General features: G+C 38.7%; 1 protein-coding gene across 1 annotated transcript in view; it reads left to right on the top strand.

Moving 5' to 3' along the window:
* LOC108596695 overlaps positions 1–12,309 on the top strand; it is a 50,974-nt gene extending 38,665 nt beyond the window's left edge. Inside the window, 5 exon segments of the mRNA XM_017982717.2 lie at positions 7,169–7,378; positions 7,435–7,664; positions 8,697–9,246; positions 9,249–10,464; positions 11,200–12,309. Of these exon segments, the coding sequence (XP_017838206.2) occupies positions 7,169–7,378; positions 7,435–7,664; positions 8,697–9,246; positions 9,249–10,464; positions 11,200–11,359 (2,366 nt within the window). The 3' untranslated portion in view covers positions 11,360–12,309.
* Positions 12,310–22,714: the final 10,405 nt, after the last annotated feature.

The following is a 22,714-nucleotide window of genomic DNA, read 5'->3' as shown; positions in this document are numbered from 1 at the left end:
TAGAAAAATCTTTGAACAAAGTCATCAGAGCAACGTGCTGCTGACCAAAAATACACATCATAATCCTTTTGTAAGGATTTAGCAAAACTTCCAACCCCAGCACAAGCAATGCACATGGCTTTTTCTAACTGTTATTGTGGGGGTGGCTGGCTGGCTGGGCTTGCATTCAATTATCGTTTGCGCAGTTGTTCATTGTCTCAGGACGAATGTTTGGAGCTTTGGCCCAGCTACGTAACTAATGAAGTGCTGCAGTGCCTTAAGCAGCTGCTAATGCCACTAGAGCGTTCCAGTGGAGACTTCTCCAAGCGCTTGGGCTGAGCTTGCTCTGAGTCTTGCACTCTTGAGTCAGCAGCCACTTGGCCATAAGCATGTTTTCTGGTTTGCTTCACAGACAAAGCTTAGAACCACTTAAGAAAATCCATTCAGAGAGAGCGAGCGAGCAGCTCCTCCTAGTTTTGTTTTTCTGCTCAAGCAGCTCACCTGGCCGCCCCCCAATCGACAGTGGGCGGCTACATGTGTGGCCTGACAACAAAAAGGATTAAATTCAAGACACAGGACACACACACACACACACACACGCATACATGCGTTGCATAGTTTTACATGTCTAAGGACAAAAAATGAATTTATTACGCAACAAAAACAAAAGTTGAGACAATTTAAATGCCTTTGCCTTTGCCTTTGGTTTTGCTTTGGGCTTGGCCAATTTTCTGCTTTGCAGCTGCGCCGCAAAAACTTGGCCCTGAAGCTGTGGGGTTTAAATAAATTACCGCTACGGGCCATGCTTATTTCATTAGGATTATTTCGACTAACGTTGAATGAAAAGCCGAGACAAGTTGCAACTGACTTGACTTGACTCGCTCTCTCTTTGTTGATTTCCGGTTATTTCTTGTTACTGCTGATGACGACACAGAAATGGAGCAAACACCTTTGTGGGTGGGCTCTGTGGGGGGTGCAACACTTACACTAAGCGCGAATGCGTTGCGATACGATACGATACGATAAGAGAAAGAAAATGCCCAGCGGCATTAATTATAAGCCGCTTAAAAGTTTCAACAAGCCCTTTTACGCATATACAAATAACAAATGCAGCAACAACAACAATACATGAAAAAATATAAATAAGCAAACACACACACACACACACACACAAATGTGTGACAGAGATTTGTGCACAAATTAGCACAGCTAATAATCAATAGTTAACTGCAAGACAGATAAGAGTCGAGTCGAGTCGAGTCGAGGCGACTTTGGCTGCCACCAGCATTAGCCAACTCAAGCTGATTGTGAGGCCAACTAAAGTGCGGAAGACACTGACAGCAGGCTATAGATATATATATATATATATATATGAAAATAAGCAGGAAGTTTTAAAATGTGCGCTTTGAGTTTGCTTAAGATTTAAGCTACAAACATTTATTTATTACATTGAAATTTTAGTATGTGCTTTATAAAAATTTAGTTCATGCTAATATAATTATATTAAAAATAATTTCATAATATTATAAAATATTTTTTATGGAGCATGAGTTGATTGCTAAAGAGTTCTGTTGAATTTATATAACGTAAAACTTTAGCAATTTATTTATTTCATTTAAATTTGCTTATGTGCTTAAAGTAACATTTAGTTAATTCTTATATTCTAATTACATTAAATTTATAAAATTAATTTCATAATAATTTAATAATAATTTCAAAACATTTCATCTTCAGCTTGAGTTCATTGCTGAAGACTTCAGTTTTATTTTATACAAACTTGAGTAATTTATTTATTTCATTTCAATTTGATTATTTTGTAGTGACTACAATTTTAGTTTACTAGCTTTAGCGATTTATTTAATTAATTTAAATGGAATTATTTTTTAATAATGCAATAATGTAATGCAAATATAAATTTATTTTGCTATAATTCAATGCATTTAATGCATTTGGAGCTTGCAGTAATGTAAATAAATTTCAAGCCTTAAACTGAATTAATTTTTGACAATGCAATTGAAGCAATTAATGTGCTTATTTCTTATTTAGTTAATTTGTTTTTAAAAAAAATGTAACTTTATTAATTTTGTAAGCTTTAGTTATTATTTTATATTACAACTTCAAGCTTCAACACAACAAATTCTAATTATTTGTTGTTATACAAATATTATTTAATTATCTGCACCAACTTTTTAGACTTGCAGCATGCAAGTTTTTTATTTTATTATCATAAATGTTATTCTATTTAATTCATTAATTCTTAACGCTCTGAAATGTTATACTATTTGATTCTTTAATTCTTAACGCTCTTAAATGTTTAACTATTTAATTTGATTAATATTTGAGGTTCATAATAATTTGAGCTGCTCAACTTGTCGGCAATTGTTTAATGCACCTCTGAGCACTTTCTTAGTTGTTCTTAATTTTTCTTGTAGTGCTCTTTGCCTGGCAGCCACAAACTGCTTGGGGCGGGGGGGGGCGGCAAGTTAAAGTCGATTTTCATTTTATTGTTGCAACTTAATTTGTTTTCTTTCTGTTGCGCTCAACAAGAGGGCAAGGACTTAAGACTAGGATATAAGCAAGGATGCAAGGTGTGAGCGCAAGGCAACGATGCATACAGGCTTGCAACTATGTGTGTGTGTGTGTTGTTGTTGTTGTGTAAAGTTCTTAAGTAGACCCGTTGCTGGCTTCGCATTATAAATTAAAATGCATGCATTAAAAATTCTACAGCAAAGAGTTTGCAATTAAGTAGGACTTAAGTTCAAGTGTAAATAAAAATGCACACACACACACACACAGACACACACACACACACACTTGAGCAGTTTTGCTGTAGGAGTTTGAGCTGCAAGGACATCAAAATTGCCTCCAAAAAACTTGTGGCAATTTCCTTAAGACTATTGCTTAATTTCCGGTCACTCGCACTTTTAAGCAAACAAATAAACAAGCAGACACACACACACACACACACACACACGCATACATGCAAGCAAGCAAAGCCTAAGCATTAAGTCCTTTAAAATCCTTAAGATTTTTATGCGTCTTTTAGCACTGGTCAACCACTGATAAGCAAATTCCCCAACAGTTCACATGGCTTAAGCCCAAACCCTATTGTGCTTCACACACACACAAACACACACACACACACACACGTACGCTTATTAAAACTTTTGGCTGCTTGTAAAATTTTAATTTTGCATACCCAAATCACTCAAAATCATTTTAATAAGTAAATTATGAAGCGTTTTGCTTCATAAATAAGCAAACATAAGAAACTACAGGTCGGTCGGTCGGTCAGTTGGACAGCACAGAAAAAGGCAAAACTTACAAATATTTGTGTGTTGTCAAGTTATTTGCAGAGCACAAACGTAAACTTATATAATCCTGCCAAGGCAACTTCCTTAACTGGGCATGGGGCTGGGGGCATGGGCTGTGTGTCTTAGTTGAGGATTAAGTCGTTTTGATGTTGTGCGTTGTTGTGCGATTCATAATTATTGTTGCTGCTGTTGTGGTCAGCCAATTGGTCAATTTCTTAGCAGACACACACGCACACGCACGCAATAAAATTTCATGCATACTTGCACACACACACACACACACAAGAGCTACGAAGTTTTGCTCAAAAAGATTTAAATCTTGGGGGTTGCTCGCCCTGTTAATTGGCCGCCTTTGGCATTTCGTAATCATTGCATACTCCAAGGAGCTTAGCAGCAGCAACAGCAACAACATAACTTGCATTATATAAAAATCTATATTTATTTGAACTTTCAATTCAAAGCAGCGACTGCTTTTGATCAAGGATTATTAAAGTAACTTGAGCTGTAGCCAAGTTCATTATTATTTTTATGCTACAGTCTCGACATCGATGCAGGTTAATAAATCTTAAGCCGCGACATAGCGCATTAAATGGCAAATGGAAAAGCAGCCAGCCAGCCACACTGAGATGTAGACAGCGATAGCAGCAATGTCTAAGCCTATGCAAGTGAAGCAGAGTTCATTACAAATCGTTTGTCAGCTTAGAGGGCAGTGTGCCCTCAAAGTGGGTGGTGGTGGGTTGGCTGTCTGCGATTTAATGCCTCAAACGCGTTTTAATATAATTTGCTGTGCGCCGTCGCTGTCTTTCGATTATTTTATGCCACTGATAATGCTAATAAGGATAAGCGCCAACTGCCGAGCGAGCGAGCGACTCTGACTGGCTTTATATTCATAGTCAAGCTGCGCGTTTATATTTATTTTTTATTATATACTCAAAATGCTAGCAACAATTAGCGTGCCCGCACACACACACACACAAACGCACACACACACACGCATTGCAAGTAAATCCGCTTTTATGTTAGCCCCAAATTATGGGCGCAGGATAATGGATTTAATGAGTTTATTATTCGGTTGCCGCTATGCATTTTCATTTTCATTTTCAGCAGTGTCCATTGTCTGCTACCTATGCAACCACCAATACCCAACACCACCCAGCCAGTCCCAGTGGCTATACATTTATGATGTGCCGTTTAGTACATGCATACTTAATGCCAAAGCCAACAATGTTGACCATATTGCCACAACTTGTGGAACGGTGCGTGGCACAGCGCAGCGCTGGCTGCAGCTTTTGTAATTGCGTTTATTACATAAAATGTTGACCTGCACTGCTGCTGGCCGCTGGCCTGGCTTTAAATGCAAATCCAGCCAAAAATGCAGGCGAAGTTATATGAGGAGTTAACTTCTTAAATTCCACACAGAGCTGAGTTAACTGCGTTAGTCAATTCTACGTATAAATAGTGCAAACAATAGTTGTTGCTTTTAATTTTGGTTGCTGTTGTTTTCATTTATTCATTTAAACTCAACTATGAGTAGTCGATAGTAAAAGAAAATTATTACAATTAATTAAATTAATATGTGAATTATTTGCTGGCTGCTTTAGGCTTCAACTTTTGTTAAAAATTAGAACAATAATTAACTGATTGTTGCGCTTAACTTTTATTTATTATTATGGCAGCTAATTTTGTGAAACAATTGCAATCAAGACAATCAACTTAGTTAGATTAATTAGATTAATATGTAGCTTGACTCATTTTTCCATCTTGATAGTTAAGTTCGGTGGCTGCTTTAGTCTACTTTAGACTTCAACAAAGCTCAACTTTTGTTAAAAATTGTTATGCTTAATTTTTATTTTTCATTTTATTTTACAACATTAGCAATGGCAGCTAATTTTGTAAAACAATTTGGTCAATCATTCAAGGCAATCAACTTAGATTAATATGTAGCTCGAATTATTTTTTCATCTATTTTTTTTTATAAATGTATAAAAAATTGATTTATTTTAACCAAGTTGCTTTTACGCTGGGGCAACTTAATCTAATTATATATTTCATTTTTATAGATAAATTGGGTGGCTGCTTTAGCCTTCTTTAGACTTAAACAAAGCTCGATTCTTGCTTCGATATTTTGTTAACATATAAAACAATAAATAACTTATTGCTATGCTTAACTTTTATTTCTTATTTTGTTTTACAACTTATGCAATGGCAGCTAATTGAATTTAATATTCAAACGCATTTCGTTTTTTATTGCATTTTAGATTTTGAACTTGTGCTAAAGTCAGTCACTTATTAACTGCATAAATATTAGTATAACATTCGCTATAGTTAAAAAGATATAATGATTTACTTCTTAGAGTTTGTTTAGGGTTAGACTAGCAATAAATCATTAGAAACGCTTTACAGTAAAATTTGCTCCATATATTTATCACCTTAAACAATTTCGTCTTCATGCAAGCCAATCAACTTTTAAGTTTATTATATAAAGTTTTATTTGCTGATTTTCTTTTAAATAAGTTTTAGCTTCTTGCTTTAATATAATTACTTGTTAGCTCAATTGTTTCTATTCTTACAACGCTTTAGACTTAAAACAAATTCACAACTTGCTGCTATTTCGGTGTCTTGTTTTGTTTTATTTATATTTTTTACTAATTACGCACACAAATTTCTTTCAACTTTTTAATGCCATTCAACTTATAAGTTGTTTGTTAATTATTCTTATTACTTAATGCGCCGCTTCAAACATATGCACATGTCTATATAGTTAATTTGCCTGCATTTTATTTGTTCATACTACTTATTTATTTTTGCATGCAATTGATGTATTTATTTTTAATGCTCATTGAGGATTTTATGGCAATTAAAAGATTTACTTGCACACACACACACACACACAAGCACACATATAAAAATCGCTCATAATTGTGTTGAACTTTTGGTCGTTGTCCGTCCGCCCGTCCGTCCGTCTGTTGTGCGTTCTTTTGGCTGTTTTTAAAACGTTGAACGCACACAAATGCCAATCGGCAATCGCCAATCGGCAATCTGCTGCGCTTACAATTTTTATAATTGGAATAATTAATAATACCATTATGGCAAGCAGCGACGCCGGCAGCGGCAGCGGCAGCAGCAGCAGCGGCAAGCGTTAAGCCTATTTGCTGCACTCAGCCAGCGAATGGGTTTGGGTTTGGGTTTTGGTTTGCTATTGGTGAAAACTTTTTGGTAAATTATTTTTAAGCTGTCCATAATTGGTCGTGCAAAATAAAGCAGAGCGAAATGCATTAGATAATTTATTATGCTAACTATAGTCGAAATGTTTGATGAATCAATCGCCAAGTTTAAAGCATTGTTCATTAATAAACATTTAGCATGTTATGCATATTCATAATCTTTTGCAATTGCTGGGCGTGGCCGTGTGTCTGGTTTGCAGTTTAAGCGTAGCTAAAACCATTTTGTGGCTAACCGCTGCATGCAATAATTTATTTAAATACATGCGAGAGGGAGAGAGAGCGAGTGGGCCTAATATAAAATATGTTTTAATTGCTTATTTTAATTTGAAGCATTGCACAAAACTAAACCGATTAGCAGCAATGCTTGATTGCAATTTAGTTGCCAGTCCTAAATGATGAACTAAAGCATATGCTGTAAATAATAAAAATGCAAAGCATTAGGCAGCGCATTAAAGACGCTAATTAATATTACGCATACGCAGCATATGCGCAACAATTAAAGCGCCATAGCCAAGTAATTAATATGAAATTATTAGACATATAATTAACTTTTATCAGCAGTTAGCTGCTGCTCGAGCTGGCAGCCTGTAGCTTAACAAATTGATTAAATATGCTAAACTCACTTTTTTTTTTTTCAATTTTGCATTGCAGCCAAGTCGCTTCCACTGCACTGCGTGGTGGAGTCGGTGCATTCGTTGCATGCCTCGCTCACCATCGACACACGCCAGCAGTGGAAACGTCGGCCCAATATCGAGACAGACAGCTATGTGATCATAGCAGCGGCAACGCCCTGGAGCGAAATAGTGCAGACAGCGCTGCAGCGTCTGGGCTACTCCCAGGAGGTGGCAAACACAGCAAGAGGTAAGTGCAGCAGCAACAACAAACCAAACAACTTGTGCAACTTTTTGTGTTTTTAGGTTCGCTTATAATCAAACACTGGAAGCCCATACCATTGGAGCAGATCTCGGACCATCCCGCAATGCCTGTGAGCGATATTGTGGGTGAACTGACATCGGTTATAACATTGAGAATTGTTATACTGCGACCCAAGGCATCGCCCTATGGCGAGATCAAGGACAAACTGCTCAAGCTGCTGGTGCTGCAGTCGCATGCGCTGCTACGCTCCACCGGCTGCCCGCTGGATGAGGTGAGTGCGCGTTGCCAAGCCAGCCAGCTAATTAGAGATTCACTTTGAACTTTTACTAACATTTTACACACACACACACACACACGCACACTAAGACGACAAAATTCTATAATGATGCATAAGCGGTTTATAGCAAAGTCTTTTATCCCGAGCTGCGCGTCTTGCAAGAGTTTTTGGCCAACCAAAACTCAAACCGCTAATTTGCGTGTATTGAGGCGCACACACACACACACATGTGCATGTGTCTGTCTATTCATAACAAAATGTAGAAATTTTTGCTAAGCCCAAGTTCGAGTTCATTTATTTTGGTTCACTTAACTAATCCTTTGCTGCAATAGTTTTCAATTTTTAATCAGCTTACGCACACCCCGCACATCAAAGTTAAGTCCGCACTACTCTCTATATATATGCCTTAAGCTCTGCACAATTGTTGCAAGTGGAGATCATAGTCTTAACTGTGTGTGTGTGTGGTGTGCAGGCGCTGATATGAGCCCAGCCAGCCACATGACCCAGTTAATGGCCATAAATCAGTCGCGCTCACATTGGAAATCAGAATCGCTGAACTTTTTATTGCCGCTAGATTAATGGCAAACTAAAGTCGCTTTAATCAGCTGATAAGCAATGCCGAGTGCTGTCCCTAGCATAGCTTAAAGGGATTTATCATAGGCGTACAATTATCTAGGCACGTAACGCCCCAGAGCGCAGCGCAGCGCTGTGATTTCTATTTCTGTCTATGTGTTAAATTCAATTTTAATCGCATAAGCGCTGCTTGTCGCAGCCCCAACTATCTGTCTATCTATTTATCGCACTGTACAGTTATCAGTTATATATCGTACGTACGTAATCAGCAATCGGGCGGCGTAGCGCACCACACATTTTATGGCTAAGTAAATCCCAAGCACTTGAGCGTGCCCCAAACTCAGTGCAAGCGACTGTGATTTTTATGACAGCCGCTTACGTAGCTTAGGAGCCACCGCCTGACCACAGCAAGTTCCAAGGTCTTACATGCTAATCCTTCCTACTTTTTTGCAGGTGACGCTATCGCAGATTTGCCGCAGCTCGCACCAAAACACGTACGCGTTGCCAGGTGGTGAAATCAACGATGAGCTGCGTCGCAAGTTCGAGCAGTGGTGGTCGAATCAGCTGTCGCCACAAGCGGCGATGACGCCCAAGCTGCTGCCGTTTATGAATGCACCCAGTGCCATGCCCGCTGTGCCTGGTGACATGGATTTTCCAGTGGGCAGCGCTATGGCGGCGGCTGCAGCTGCAGCGGCACATGCGGCTGCTGCCAATCCGCTGAATGCCATGGGCAGTCGCGAGTCGCTGCTGCTGGCGAATGAGGCAGCGCATCATGCGCCAGTGAATCAAAGCAGCGCTGCGCATCATGCGGCCAATATGCTGGTGCATCCCATGCATGCGGGCATGCATCATCATCATCATGCGAGCGCACATGGCGCGCAGTATCCGAATCAGAAAACGCGCATGCGCACCAGCTTTGATCCCGAGATGGAGCTGCCCAAGCTGCAGAAATGGTTTCAGGAGAATCCGCATCCCAGTCGCCAGCAAATACAAACCTATGTGGTGCGCTAAATGGCTGGACTTCGCGACGCGGCCGCAAGCCGCTGGATGTGAACAACGTTGTCTATTGGTTTAAAAATGCGCGCGCAGCGCAGAAGCGCGCGGAAATGCGCGGCGGCAGCTTGGGCAATGCCATGAGCGCGCTGGGACATGCGGCTATGAATGGCTATCTAAGTCAACATGCGCCGCTGGGGCAGAACTCGAGCAGCAGCGCTGGCAGCCAGCCGCTTAGCATGGGCGCGCTGTCCATGTCGCATGATTATCTCAAGAGTCCCATGAGCTTAAAGTCGGAGGACATTGACACCATGTCGCAGCATTCGGATGAGCTGGAGGAGGAGCACAGTCGCGCTAATACGCCGCAGTTGCCGCTCTCCTTAACCACACACGAGCGTCATCGCAGCTCGCCCATGCTGGAGGAGGAGGAAGACGAGCAGCAGCAGCAGCAGCGCGAGCAGTCTGAGCAGCTGTCGCAGCCGCTGCGCGTCAAAAGCGCTGGCAGCGACATAACCAATGGCGTGGACAACTCCGAGCACGAGCAGAAGCCGCAAATCAACAAATGCAGTCCCGAGCATGACAACTCCAACTCCAATGCGCAGCTTGCTGCTGATGCTGACACTGGCAACGCTTTGGTTGAGCACAACAGCAGCCACAACAACAACAACAGCAGCAGCAGCAACAACAACAACAATGAGCATGAGCATCATGAGCATGAGCGGCACATGCAGCCGCTTGAGACGCCCAAGCGCAGCTCACCCAAAGAGGAGGAAGACGAACTCGATATGGATGAAGACGATGAGGACAATGAAAACGACGTCAGTCATCTGGATGAGTTTCGTTCGCCCTCGCCTGAGCTTGCCGGCAGCGTTGTGCCGCACAAGGAGCAGCTGCCCTTTCCCATGGTGCCCAACTCCATGTTCTCGCAATCCTTCATGTACATGAGTCACTACATACCAGCCTTTGGCCAGGCAGCCGCTGCTCATCCGCATGCTCATCATGCTGCCGCCGCCGCCGCTGCTGCGGGCATGCAGCCAAATGCGCTCATGGCTGGCGCTGGACTCAATCTGTCCAGCATTTCGAATGAGGAGCGTCGCAAGCGCAATCGCACCTTCATTGATCCTGTGACAGAGGTGCCCAAGCTGGAGCAGTGGTTCGCCATGAACACGCATCCCTCGCACAATTTGATACTCAAGTACACAGAGGATCTAAACACGATGCCCTATCGGTGAGTTTTTTAAATAATTAAATAAATATTTTGTTGAAATTCACTAGAGCACTAAAGAATTTAAATTGCTGCAGCTTGGATTCACTTATTATATTGCTTAGCTAAAGATTTTATTTACAAACAATTTATTTTATTATTTCACTTTAATGCTCAAGCGTTTTATACAAAAATCAGAGACAAGTTCATTTGAATTAAATTATATTATAATTGTTACAGCTCAACAATTTATTACAGCTCGTCTCTAAAAATTTAATTTTTGCATTCGAATTAATTAAATCAAATAAATTTGAAAGTATTTCTAAGCATGCTACTAAAAAATAAACAGTTAACGATTTATGCTGCATTCAAATTCTCTTTGATTATCTTCAGTGAAGATTCTTCGATTAATGAATACAAATCTTCACCTAATCCGCTTTAAGAGCAATTTAGTTTGAATAAATTTTCTTATGCTGCTTATGCTTATGCTTATAAAATATTAATTTTAAATTAAATAATATTTATGTTACTACAATTCAAAATTTAAAATATTATCTAGCAAACAAATGAAAGATATTTTTGATGCGCAGCTTCTGCTTTTCACATTTTAACTTAAGCCTCATTCAATAATAAGTTAGCCTTATTATTAGCATTTATTTATTTTACTTCATACATATTTTGGCTTATAATGAGATAATCTCTGGTCGTTAACTTCCCAATATTAACCTAGTCTTAATTTTTCTTTCTCTCTGCTTGCAGGCAAAAGTTTCCGCGCTTGGAGAGCAAAAATGTGCAGTTCTGGTTCAAGAATCGTCGTGCCAAGTGCAAGCGGCTCAAGATGTCCTTGTACGACAACAGCCAATGCGGTCAGCTGGGCGCACTGGGCGGCTTTGTGCCCAAGTACGAGGAGCGCGACTAGATGGGAGCTCATTACCAGCAGCAGTATAAAATCAAAATCATGTCACTTTAGCACTAAGCTTTGTATATATTTAATGCCAGTTCCAAAACTAAACTAAACTAAAAAAACTTCTTTAAAAAGTCGCAAGTCTACAAGTATTATAGACAGTGTTTTGTCCCAGTTAGCAGTACGCCCAGTACCATATCTTTAATAAATTAAAAAGGCAATTGCCTTAAAGTATTTAGCAAAAATTAGCAGCCAACTAAATTTAATAACTACACTACTTTAATTTTATATACTACAATTTATAGCTAGCAGCAGCTTATAATATTTAATATATAGTAGTAGTATTTACGACGAAGATGCTGAGTTGAACTATTTGAGTAACCAAAGAATGCTAATTGGTATATAACTATGTGTAAATATGTATGTTAATCGATAAACTAAAATTAGTAGAGCACTGCAACGACAACTCGTTTTTAATTCTTATTCTTATACTTTTCGCCTTCGTTTCTAGCACGTTTTCCAGCTTAGCACATATCTAAATAACAAAAACAACAAACTAACTAACTTATTGTAGTTCCATTCAATATCTTGGTATTTAATACCAGCCCAGGCGTTTACAATATTTCAACTTTTGACATATATCTATATTTTTATTGTTTTAAGCATACTTAGGTCTTAGTTGCATGCGCGCAGTTGATAAAAGAAACAAACACACACATTTATAACAACAACAACAACTACTCTTAAACAAGTTTAATAAATTGTTCCATTAGTTACATAAGCATCAAAGAAATTGCAGCTAATATTAACTAAATTAATATGTAATTTATTAAAAAACAACAAATACACAAGCATGACAACAACTACAACATAAAAACTCTTTAAAAAAATACAAACGCAGCTAAAACTCACAACACATGCATAACAAAAAGAAATACAAATACTATATTATAATATGTATTCCCAGCAATTATTAAATGATTAAATAAATACAATTTTAAATGTCAAATTTACAAAATAAGTCTTTCTTTTAATGGGTAAGGGCTACACTTTAAAATTTGTATAAAAAGTGAATAAAAAAGTTTACTCTTATACGTTCTTGCTTTAGTCATAACTTGTTCAACAATCAACCGATTTGTACACTGTTTACTGTTTTATGCTTGTATTGCTGCTAAAAACAAAATTACATCATTACATTTTGAAATTTACCACTTTCGATTTTTGGCCATTTTTTACAAAAATCATGAATTTTGTCAAAAAAAACGAATCACTTAGATTTTCCAAATTTGTATGCAGTTTTATTTTCATGCATCTTATGAGTATAATGACGCATAAAACTCTGCAATCGGATGTCATTTCGCTGAATTAGAGCTTATCAAAATTCAATATTTCACAGAAATTTGTCTTGTTTTTTTACTCTTTTGTTCATAACTTTGCCAAATAATTTTTTAAAGCATTAATTTCTACTCATTTGAATTGTGTGTTAAATACCAAGATATTGTGGTATAAAACAGTTCAATCGGATTTTATTTGGCTGAGTTATAGCTTTTCAAAGCTTGAAGTAAAACAAAAAGTAGCACTGCAGCATTTGTTTTATTGCCATAACTTGGTGTAAAGAATTTTTTCATTGTTTAAACACAACAGCATATGTTTATTAACAATGTCATGAGTTACTTAAGCTCAAAATCTCTTCAGTGCGATTTTTTTTGGCTGAGATATAGCTTCTCAAAGTTTGAAAGTGATATGACATGCAGACGGCCTGATTTTAGCAAAAATTCAAAGGGGTTACATCACGTTTTATGAAAAAATATCGAAAATGTTAAAACTTCCTAATTTGAATGCAGTTTTATTTATATGCATCTCACGAGTCTAACAAGCCACGAAATTCTAAAATCGGAGCCCATTTGTCTGAATTACAGCTTATCAATGCTTGATATTTCACAAAAATTTGTCTTGTTTGTTTATTTTTTTGTTCATAACATAGCTAAATAATTTTTTAAAGCACATATGCTTATACTAATTTGAATTATGTTTGCCATGCGCACATAAAATGGTATAAAACAGTTAAATCAGATTTTTTTAGCTGAGCTATAGCCGCTCAAAGTTGTAAATTAAGCAAAACAAAAGATTGCAGAATTGGATTTTTGGCCACAACTTTATCAAATAAAATTTGTTATGCGTCAAATAAAAAATAAGATGTTTATTAAAAGTCTCAAGAGTCTAACTACGTATAAAAATACTTTGTCAAATTTTTATTAGCTGAGTTGCAGCCTTTCAAAGTTAGATGTGTCACAAATTGTGAGTGATTGACTAATATTTTCCGTTTTATTCGAGTTTTGTATGCAATTTCAATAAACGTTTGATTCTGAAGGATGCTTATTTAACCATATTAAATTAATTTTATGTTATAAACAGCACTAAATGAAAGTTAGTTTATTTTCTGAGAATTTATAAAGAAAAATAAGCAGCTGCTTTATTTGTAGTACTCACACTTTTTGCAAATGCAATTGTATCAATCAGATATATAACATTAAATGTATTGCTACAATGCAGCATTTGATTTAAACAGTTGTAATAATGCTTTCATAATGTTATGCAAATTCATACGCGACGCCGTCGGCGGCCATTGTGGGCTAATGTGTGGTAATGTGTATGGCAATTTCTCATGTGTGGCAAGCAGGTTGCTTTGCTTTATTTCATTTTTTTTGGTTAGTCGCTGATAAGCGCAAAAGGGAAATAAAAATGCATATGTAGAAAGAAATTGTCTGTGGGTAGCTGGTAGCTGCTGCTCTATTACTTTGTGGCCACACGGCGTATGAGTTATCTGGCCAGGCGCGAGCATATTAGCGTCGCCTTGCGCTAGATATGAAACAATTTATTAGCGCCAAAGTTTTGCTGCTATTCGTACTTTATTTCTTTATTTCGCAGCGCGTCTTTTGTACATCCCGCACACATATGTGTATGTGTGTGTGTGTGTGTGTGTGTGTAGAGTGTGAGTTGTGGCGCTTACTAAATCAGCAGTCAACATTATTTCTTATTTTAAGTACATATCTCAATGGCTGCGTGTGTAGGGATGTGCATCATTTGTTATCGCAAACTTTTAAATTAAAAACGCAAGCGAGCGAGCATAAAGCAAAATGAAAATGGCAACATACAATTTATGAGCGTATTTTTAGGCTTGCCACACACATATTAACTGCCCCTTTTATTTATGAATTCTTTTGCGGCATAACAAAAGCGCGCAGCAGTTCAACTAAATACGCTGCATACTTTGAGGCGCAATTGGCAACGCGCCTGTTAAAACAAAATGGCTACAGTTATTTTATTAAATATTTAATATAAAGCGCAACAGAATGCGCATAGAATTTGCTTTGAGCTGCAGCAATGGACACAATAAATATTTAAACAAAATATATAATTAGCATAATGTAGTGCGAGTTCGAGTGGGGCATGCCACATAACTTTATCCATTAATTAAAATTGTTAGAGAGCTATGCGCTCGCTGGTTGGCTCACCTTCTAGACGCGCTACCGTTATTTCGAGTGGCATTAAAAGTAAATACATAAACAGCTGCGTAAAAACATTTACATAGCCTAACTACGCCTCACTTGTGGCTGTGGCTGGCGGCTGTGGTTGGCTGCAACTTCCTCCACAAAGTAAATTCTTTATAATTTCTTTTGCGCTCGCGCGCACCCGCGTTTACTTATTTGCAAGTGAGATGCATAAATCGTGCTTTGTACAACTTTTACTTGGCAAATAAATCTGCGTAATGCAATCGTAATTAAGTGCAAAACTGAGTTACAAAAATCTGAGCACTTTACTTGGCTGTTTGCTGCAGCGCTGATTAAGTTTAGACACACACACACACACACACACACACAGAGAAAATTTCTAAGCAGCTTGCTGTTTGCTTTGTGTTTGATTTATTTTGCAGCTTTTGTTGCACTGCAATTGGGCGCAAGTCAAAGGCAGCAGCTCGCTGCCAATTCATTAAAAGGACATTTTCCAAGCATCCATTGCCAAAACGTAGACAAAGTTCGCTCGGCGGCAATTAATGTGCCAACCCTTGGACGTGCCTCTGTGGCTGCCGCTAAATAGTTTCTGCGGCTTTGACTGATATGCGGGGCGCAATAAAACTAATGAGCGTGCGAGCCAAATAGTTGTGCCCGCCCGCCAAGGATGCCGCAGTCATTTGCCAAATTGACTGTGCAAACAAACAAAAGTCCCAATGTACGCAAGTCCAATTAAATGGTCATAAGTAATAATAATTCCGCTTTGATTTGTGACATTCGCTTTGCCCAGCAACAGCGGGGTGAACAGCCCTCGTCCTCGCACAAATTAGTTAATGGCAGGCGGATAGATCAGAGAGGCGAGCGCACTCTTTAAATCAGTTGCAAGTAATTCAACTAAATCGTATTGAATTGCTAGTTCTTTCTTTTTGCTGCGTATCTCGACTGCCCAGTTACGCCCACTGCCCGCGCCCACACTACAAACGGAAAAAGGACAACAGCGCTCAAGCTTATTAAGCCTTTGGGTAGAGAGCCCAGGCAAAGTGTAGCATCAAATGATAATAATTCTTGTTAGCAGGACATCGAGGCAGGCACAGGCCACGTCTTTGCTAAGATTTACGCAAAACAACGTTACGCTGTCCACCCCACCCCACCCCACCCACTACCACTTACGCCCACTCTGAAGCGAGCTACAAAGCCGCTTGCTGTTCTAGTTAAGATATTTTATAAGTATATGACAACGTGGGCTTAAGTTAAAGGCGCCAGCTGACACACAGACAGACGCACACACACACACATGCATACATGCATACATGTGTGTGTCTTACAAGGTAGTAGGGTGCTGCCCAGAACCCATGTCCATGTCCTTTTTGCTGTTGCTCTTGGGCGATTATTATTTATTTTCTTAATTACGTCTTAGCATGCTGCTCAAAGTGCGTCCGCCCCCAACCCTTGAGTGCAAGACTGAGGCAGGATGTGATATACTTGGCACCTGCTTGGTCCTGTTGCTGGTCCTGTTGCTAGACTGGGCTGGGCTGGGCCAATTTTCACAGTTTTCCGCGCTCATGTGCTTGCTATGTGGAAAATTGTGCGTCTTTGCGCTTGAAGCTCGCACATGCTACCCGCTCTCTAAGCCTTGCCCTGCTCTGCTCGACTCTGTGTGCCGCATCTTATCCTTCGCACACACATCCTGCCGCCCTCGTTTGTCTTCCGTTTTTTTTTTTTGGGGGGGCGCGCGTCGTAATAAAAAGACTTAACAACGCGAGTTGTTTAATTATTATTTATGACACTCGGCGCTGCAGATTATTGTGGGCATGGGCGTGGCATGTAGCTTGCTTAGTAGCTGCCGCTTTGATTTACAACTCCTTGCTGAAGTTTTAGCCGGCGTGCGACTATTTAAATCAATTCTAAATGCAGCTCAAGCTCAATTCATTTTCATAAAATGAAAAACTTTCTCTCGCTTCGCATAATTTACGATGATAATTATGCCAACTGCGAATTACCCCCCAGGGAGCTGCCAGCTAAGCTACACCCAGGCCAGCAGCATTACCTGTTGTCCATGTCCCATGTCCTGCAGTGCGGTGAATGTAAAAATGATAATCCCATTGTCAGGCGATAATTCAAAACTTCCATTAAATTGTGCACTGCTCCAAGTCCGAGTGCGAGTGCGAGTCCGAGTTGGAGTCGTGGCGGGTTCACAGCATAAATCTGCGGCCAGTTGTGTGTTAAATGTGGAATACGCGTTTGCCAAAGAAATATTGTAATTCATGCAGCCAAGATTTATGCAAATTTTCAACACCAAAAGCAGCAGCAAAAAAAAAAAAGTATGAGCGCTCTGCTCGAAGTAATGCCAAGAGTCAGCCTTGAGCTATGCTATGAATATGCATGCGATTCTTTCTCTCTACAGCTGTGTGCGTGTGTCTCTGTGTGTGTGTGGGCTAAAAAACTTGAATTATGCCAAGTCCGCTGGCTGACTCTTTTAATTGGCAACGTTTTCTACTTTCTGCTGATGCTGAGCAGGCGCTGCCAAAAAGATTTTCTTATTAAGTCGCCCCAGCTTGGCAACAATTATGTTTACACGAGCACAAATACATGGCTCAGAATATATAGTATTTTATTTAGTTTGTTGTCAAAATAAAGATATAAAAATAATCATCAATACAGCTTACAAGTTTCATATTTGTTCTCTCACATTTTTAGTTTGCTTAATAATTTGTTGTTTGCTTAAACATTCAAACCACAAAGGCAGCTTATAGTAAAATATTTTGTGATAAAGTAATGAGCAAAAAGCCAAACCTAGCTGGCAATTAATATCTTTGATATTACAGCAATAATAATATTAATATAATTTTGATCTCTGCGTATTTTAAGAATTCATCAAAGTCGAGGCAGCGACACTTCTCCCTCTTGCAGTTTGCCAAGGCAGCAAAACTTCTCCAATGAAGGCTGAGACTAAAAAGAGCTATAGGCATCCTCTCCTATACACAAATAAAAGCACTTTTTAATTTAAGTTTCATTCCATTTATTTGACCAAATAATAAAGTTTTCTTATTTTAACATAACAATCAAAACTGATTGCTAATTTAAGTTCGTCTTACAACAGTCTCTGATATGTTGAAGCTAAAGAATTATAAAGTCTTCAGTGTTCAGGTAATGCTCCATGGAAAGCCAACAATGGATAGTAGATTGACAAAGTAACAGACATCAGACATCTACGTATCATTTCATTCATCCATCCAATAAATCCAAGAGATATCAGATCTGCAATGACGCGCTGATCAGCTGCAGACCCTGTGAATAGCATAAAAAGTCTCTGAATTCGATTTCAAGTTTCGAAATCAAAGCTGTGCCTCAGCTGAGTTCTTTGGCTAATCTTAAATAGCGCCACATCAGCTAAAAGTAAAATACTTTTATTTTGTTAAACAAAACTCTTTTTGCAGTCTAATTAACAAATGAATTGTTATCATAAAATCACACGCATAAACGGCGCTCAGCTCACGCCGCAGGTACACACATTTTATAAAACTAATACGAATTGATTTATGATGCTCAGCGTCGCTGCTGAGCCTGGCCTGAAAGGCTTGTGAGCAAGCGGAACGTCTGCAAGGAGTTGGGGGAGCTACCTTAGCTGTGGGGTGAGCCAGAAGGTGTAGGTAGCGCTGGTCGCTCGAATGTCTTAAAAATGTTTAAATGCCAGCAGTTTGGTTAAGACGCTGCCCCCCCAGCCAGTCATTGCCACCCATTGGGCGTGGCGCCCCAAACCCTTGAACTGTCGCTTTGGCTGCGCTATCAGTGCGAGCAACAGTCTTTGTCTAAATCTTTGCCTCTTGCCTGTCATTTACAACTCGGAGTGTGAGTAAACTTTTGCGTGCCTTGGCTACGTTGGAAAATGCATGCCCCCCTTTGATATTGCTCGGGGGTGAGTTGCGCTGCTCATAAGCTTATAATTCATAAAGCATTTAAGCATTTGCACAAAAATCGAAATTTATTGCTATTCAAGATATTTGCTTTAAGCTCACAGCCAAGCAGCCTTTGATGCCACAAAGTATTTCTAATTAAAGTGAATGTTGCTTAAAGCTGCGAATGCAAATTCATAAATGTTATATGTACTTCTGATAAAGCTTTATGTGCTTATGACATATCGTGCTGCAGATAGACGTAAATTGTTTTTCATAAAAAACGAAACTAATTTAGACGCTAAGGCATAAAAATAAGCAAAGTCAAAGTCGTTTGCGGGGGCGACTCGCGCCCACTGCTGATGACAATTGGCATTGGCAGCGATTAGAAGCGCTCATAATGTGGCAGCCACACAATCTTTATGGCATCGGCGTGTGTATGTGTGTGTGTGTGTGTGTGGCAACTGCCGTTGGACAGCGCGTCAGGCCGCTCACCTGGCAGCATCAGCAACTGGACCAAGTTGCGGCTCACAATTTACTTTATCTGCGCGTTCATTGTCACACCCCCCGCCCCCAGGCAGGCAGGCAGGCAGGCAGTGTAGGCGTGGCGCTTATCTCTGGCGACCGCAGCTGTCATTCAAAAAGTTTTGCGCGCGACTTGCGACTTTTGGCTAAGTAAGTGCTGCAATAAAAAAAGAAAAGCGAAAAATAAATAAAAAGCACTTCTTTTCTTATTAAAAAATCAGCTAGAAATTGCCCATAAAAAAGCAAAGCAGCAGCAAAGTCGTTGAAAAAACGAAATCAGCGTCACCCAGATTAGATGAGAGAAAATTCAAAATCAATCCATTAACAAAAGCAGACACAATGGGCGAGCAGGCGAGCGACTTGGGCATTAACTTGTGTTTCCAACTGTGCAAATTCCCAACGTGGCAAGGACTTGACTTTGCATGAAGTGTCGCCGCTCGTCTCGTCTCTGCACCGCTAATTAGCCCTATGGCCCACAAAGCCGTTGCGCTTCATTAAAACGCCAAGGACGCATAACAACCCAACTTAACCCCCCGCACCGCTCCCCCTAACCATAAGCGTTATCTCTGCAGTTATCCGCGAACGTGTCGCTGCCTGGGCAACACACTTTGGGTAGCTTGACAAGCGCTGACAGACAGACAGACAGTCAGACAGTCGATTTCAATAGTTCAAAGTTTGTCAACGCTTTTATTTTTTTTTTTGGTGGTTGAACTGTCTTGACTACATCCTGTCGAGCTTATCAGCAACGCATTATGCTGACTGCTGCTGCATTCGCCGCTCTTCAGTTGATTGCTTTAAAAGCAAAGCGTCAACTTATTTATTATATGTATTCCAAATGAAATTTTAACTTTCAATACACTAACTGAAGCAGAGCATATGCATAAAGGCTTGAGCTATGTAACTTTTATGACAAAAATAAATATTAAATGTTAATATCTCACTCAAACTTTTGTTATAAGTTTCATTATGTTTGTAGTACTTAATACTCGCTTTATATTATTTACACTGCCTCGCTAGTCAAACTGTCAACAAGTCAGTGTTGTTGCTTGCTTATTTTTTTCTTGTTGCAAGCATTTCACACTTGCAACTTTATCGCGCTGTCTGAGTGTAGCCGTCGCTTCAGTTTTGCTCACGCTTCATTACAATAAATCCGTTTAGGTGTCTGCTCTGCTCTGCTCTGCTCTGCTCTGCTCTGCTCGGCTCTGGGTGCAACCATTACCACATCCTGCTGACTCCCAGTTCTGCTCTGCTGGTAAGAGTAATTTTAATGCTCTATCAACTGTTGTGTTTGTTGTTTATTTGCACAAAATACATTGCGTGTAATTTGCAGTGCTTACTGCTGGCTGCAGCTTCGACTACAACTTGCATCATGCCACATGCCACGCGACGTCAACATTAAACGGCGACAGCTTTTCCACGTAACGTCAAATCCGCGCTTTGTTCATTGCACTGATGTTTATATATGTAGCTAGACGAGTTGCTTAACGCTTGCTTAAGTTTGAGTACGAAATTTGTTAAAATACTTCGATTTAAAAGCAAACAAGCTGCAGCAACTTGTGGCTAAAGCTGCGTGTTTTATTGGTTGAATATACGTGCATAGGACTAGGACTAGATGGCCAAGAAGCAACAGCTGAACACACATGGCGGATGGCGCCAATGAATCTTTGCAGATGGAAACAAACGGCCTAAGCTTCAAGTTTGATAGACCGTTTTTAAATTTAAGAACACCAAATAGCTAATTATAAATTATGTTTGTTGTATTAATATATGGCACATATACACATCCATTTTTACTATACATTATTACTGTAAAATTAGCTTACTATTGAATAAAAAGAATGCAACGAAAAATTCAATGTGTTATTATTGCTAGAAAGAGGAGTTTTTATTTCAGCATTGCTTATTTTCTCAATTGCTGAACGCTTGAAATTGAATAATCAGAGGAGAAAGAACAAATAAAGTTACATCAGCAACTAAACGTTGTTACATCAATAACAAAAGGTTGCGTTTTTCAAATATTGAGAAGCTCTAGCTCAGCTTAAAAAAATCTGATTGAACTGTTTTATACAACGTTATGTTGGTATTGAATACACAATTTAAATGAGTACAAACATAAATGCTTTAAATAATTATTTGGCAAAGTTATGAGCAAAATAGTAAACAAACAAGAGAAATTTTGGTGGAATATCAGTCTTTGATGAGCTGTAATTCAGCGAAATGGACTCCGATTTCAGAGTTTCATACCTTGTTAGACTCGTGAGATGCATCTAAACAAAACTGCATTCAAATTAGGAAGTTTTAACATTTTCGATATTTTGGCATAAAACGTGATGTTACCCCTTTGAATTTTTGCAAAAATCAGGCCGTCTTCATTTCATATTAATTTCAAACTTTGAGTAGCTATATCTCAGCCAAAAAAAATCGCACTGAAGGGTTTTTTGGCTTAAATTACTCGTGAGATTGTAAATAAACATATGCTGTTGTGTTTGATCAATGAAAAAATTCTTTACACCAATTTATGGCAAGAAATCCAATTCTGCAGTGCTAATTTTATATTAATTTCAAGTTTTGAAAAGCTATAACTCAGCCAAATAAAATCCGATTGAACTGTTTTATACCACTTTATGTTAGTGTTGAACATACAATTCAAATGAGTAAAAACAGATGCTTTAAAAAATTATTTGGCAAAGTTATGAACAAAAGAGTAAAAAAAACAAGACAAATTTCTGTGAAATATCAAGCTTTGATAAGCTCTAATTCAGCGAAATGGCAACCGATTTCACAGTTTTATACCTTGTTATACTTGTAAGATGCATGAGAATAAAACTGCATTAAAATTTGGAAAATCCAAGATTTTCAATTTTTTGACAAAATTCATGATGGTTACATCACGATTTTTGTTAAAAATGGCCAAAAATCGAAAGTGGTCAATTTCAAAATGTAATGATTCAATTTTGTTTTTGGCATCAATTTAAGAATCCGTTTAAGAATCGGATGATTTTTGACCAAGATGTGGCTAAAAAGAAAAGCTGCAGACTTGTGTTTTGCTCATTTCAAAGCTGTAACTTATGAATGAATGTTTTATTTCAGACTTTGTTGAGCTCTATCTCAACAAGGTATTTATAAAACTGAAAGCAATCACAATTTAAAAAGAACTAAATTCATTTTGAATGTAAACATTCAATTTGAATTGGGTAAAACTTGCGGCTTTAGCAAAGGTAAGTACGGTTGCAACAGGTAAGTAAGGTAAGTAATGCTTGTTATTGTTGTTGTTGTTGTTGTTGTATGTATCCAGACACCTCCTGTCCGTGAAGAGCGTGCTTTCTAAGAAAAGGGGAACAATCGAGCGCATACACAATAAACAAACGCTATTGACAACAAACCTTCCTAAAGAATCCTTTCCTCTCTCTACAAATAAAAACACATATTTGGTTTGTTTT

The sequence above is a fragment of the Drosophila busckii genome, chromosome 2R (genome assembly GCF_011750605.1).
Source record: "Drosophila busckii strain San Diego stock center, stock number 13000-0081.31 chromosome 2R, ASM1175060v1, whole genome shotgun sequence".
In the NCBI taxonomy this organism is placed as follows: domain Eukaryota; kingdom Metazoa; phylum Arthropoda; class Insecta; order Diptera; family Drosophilidae; genus Drosophila; species Drosophila busckii.
The sequence above is the reverse complement of the archived record's forward strand: the minus strand, read 5'-3'. Positions and strand labels throughout refer to the sequence as shown.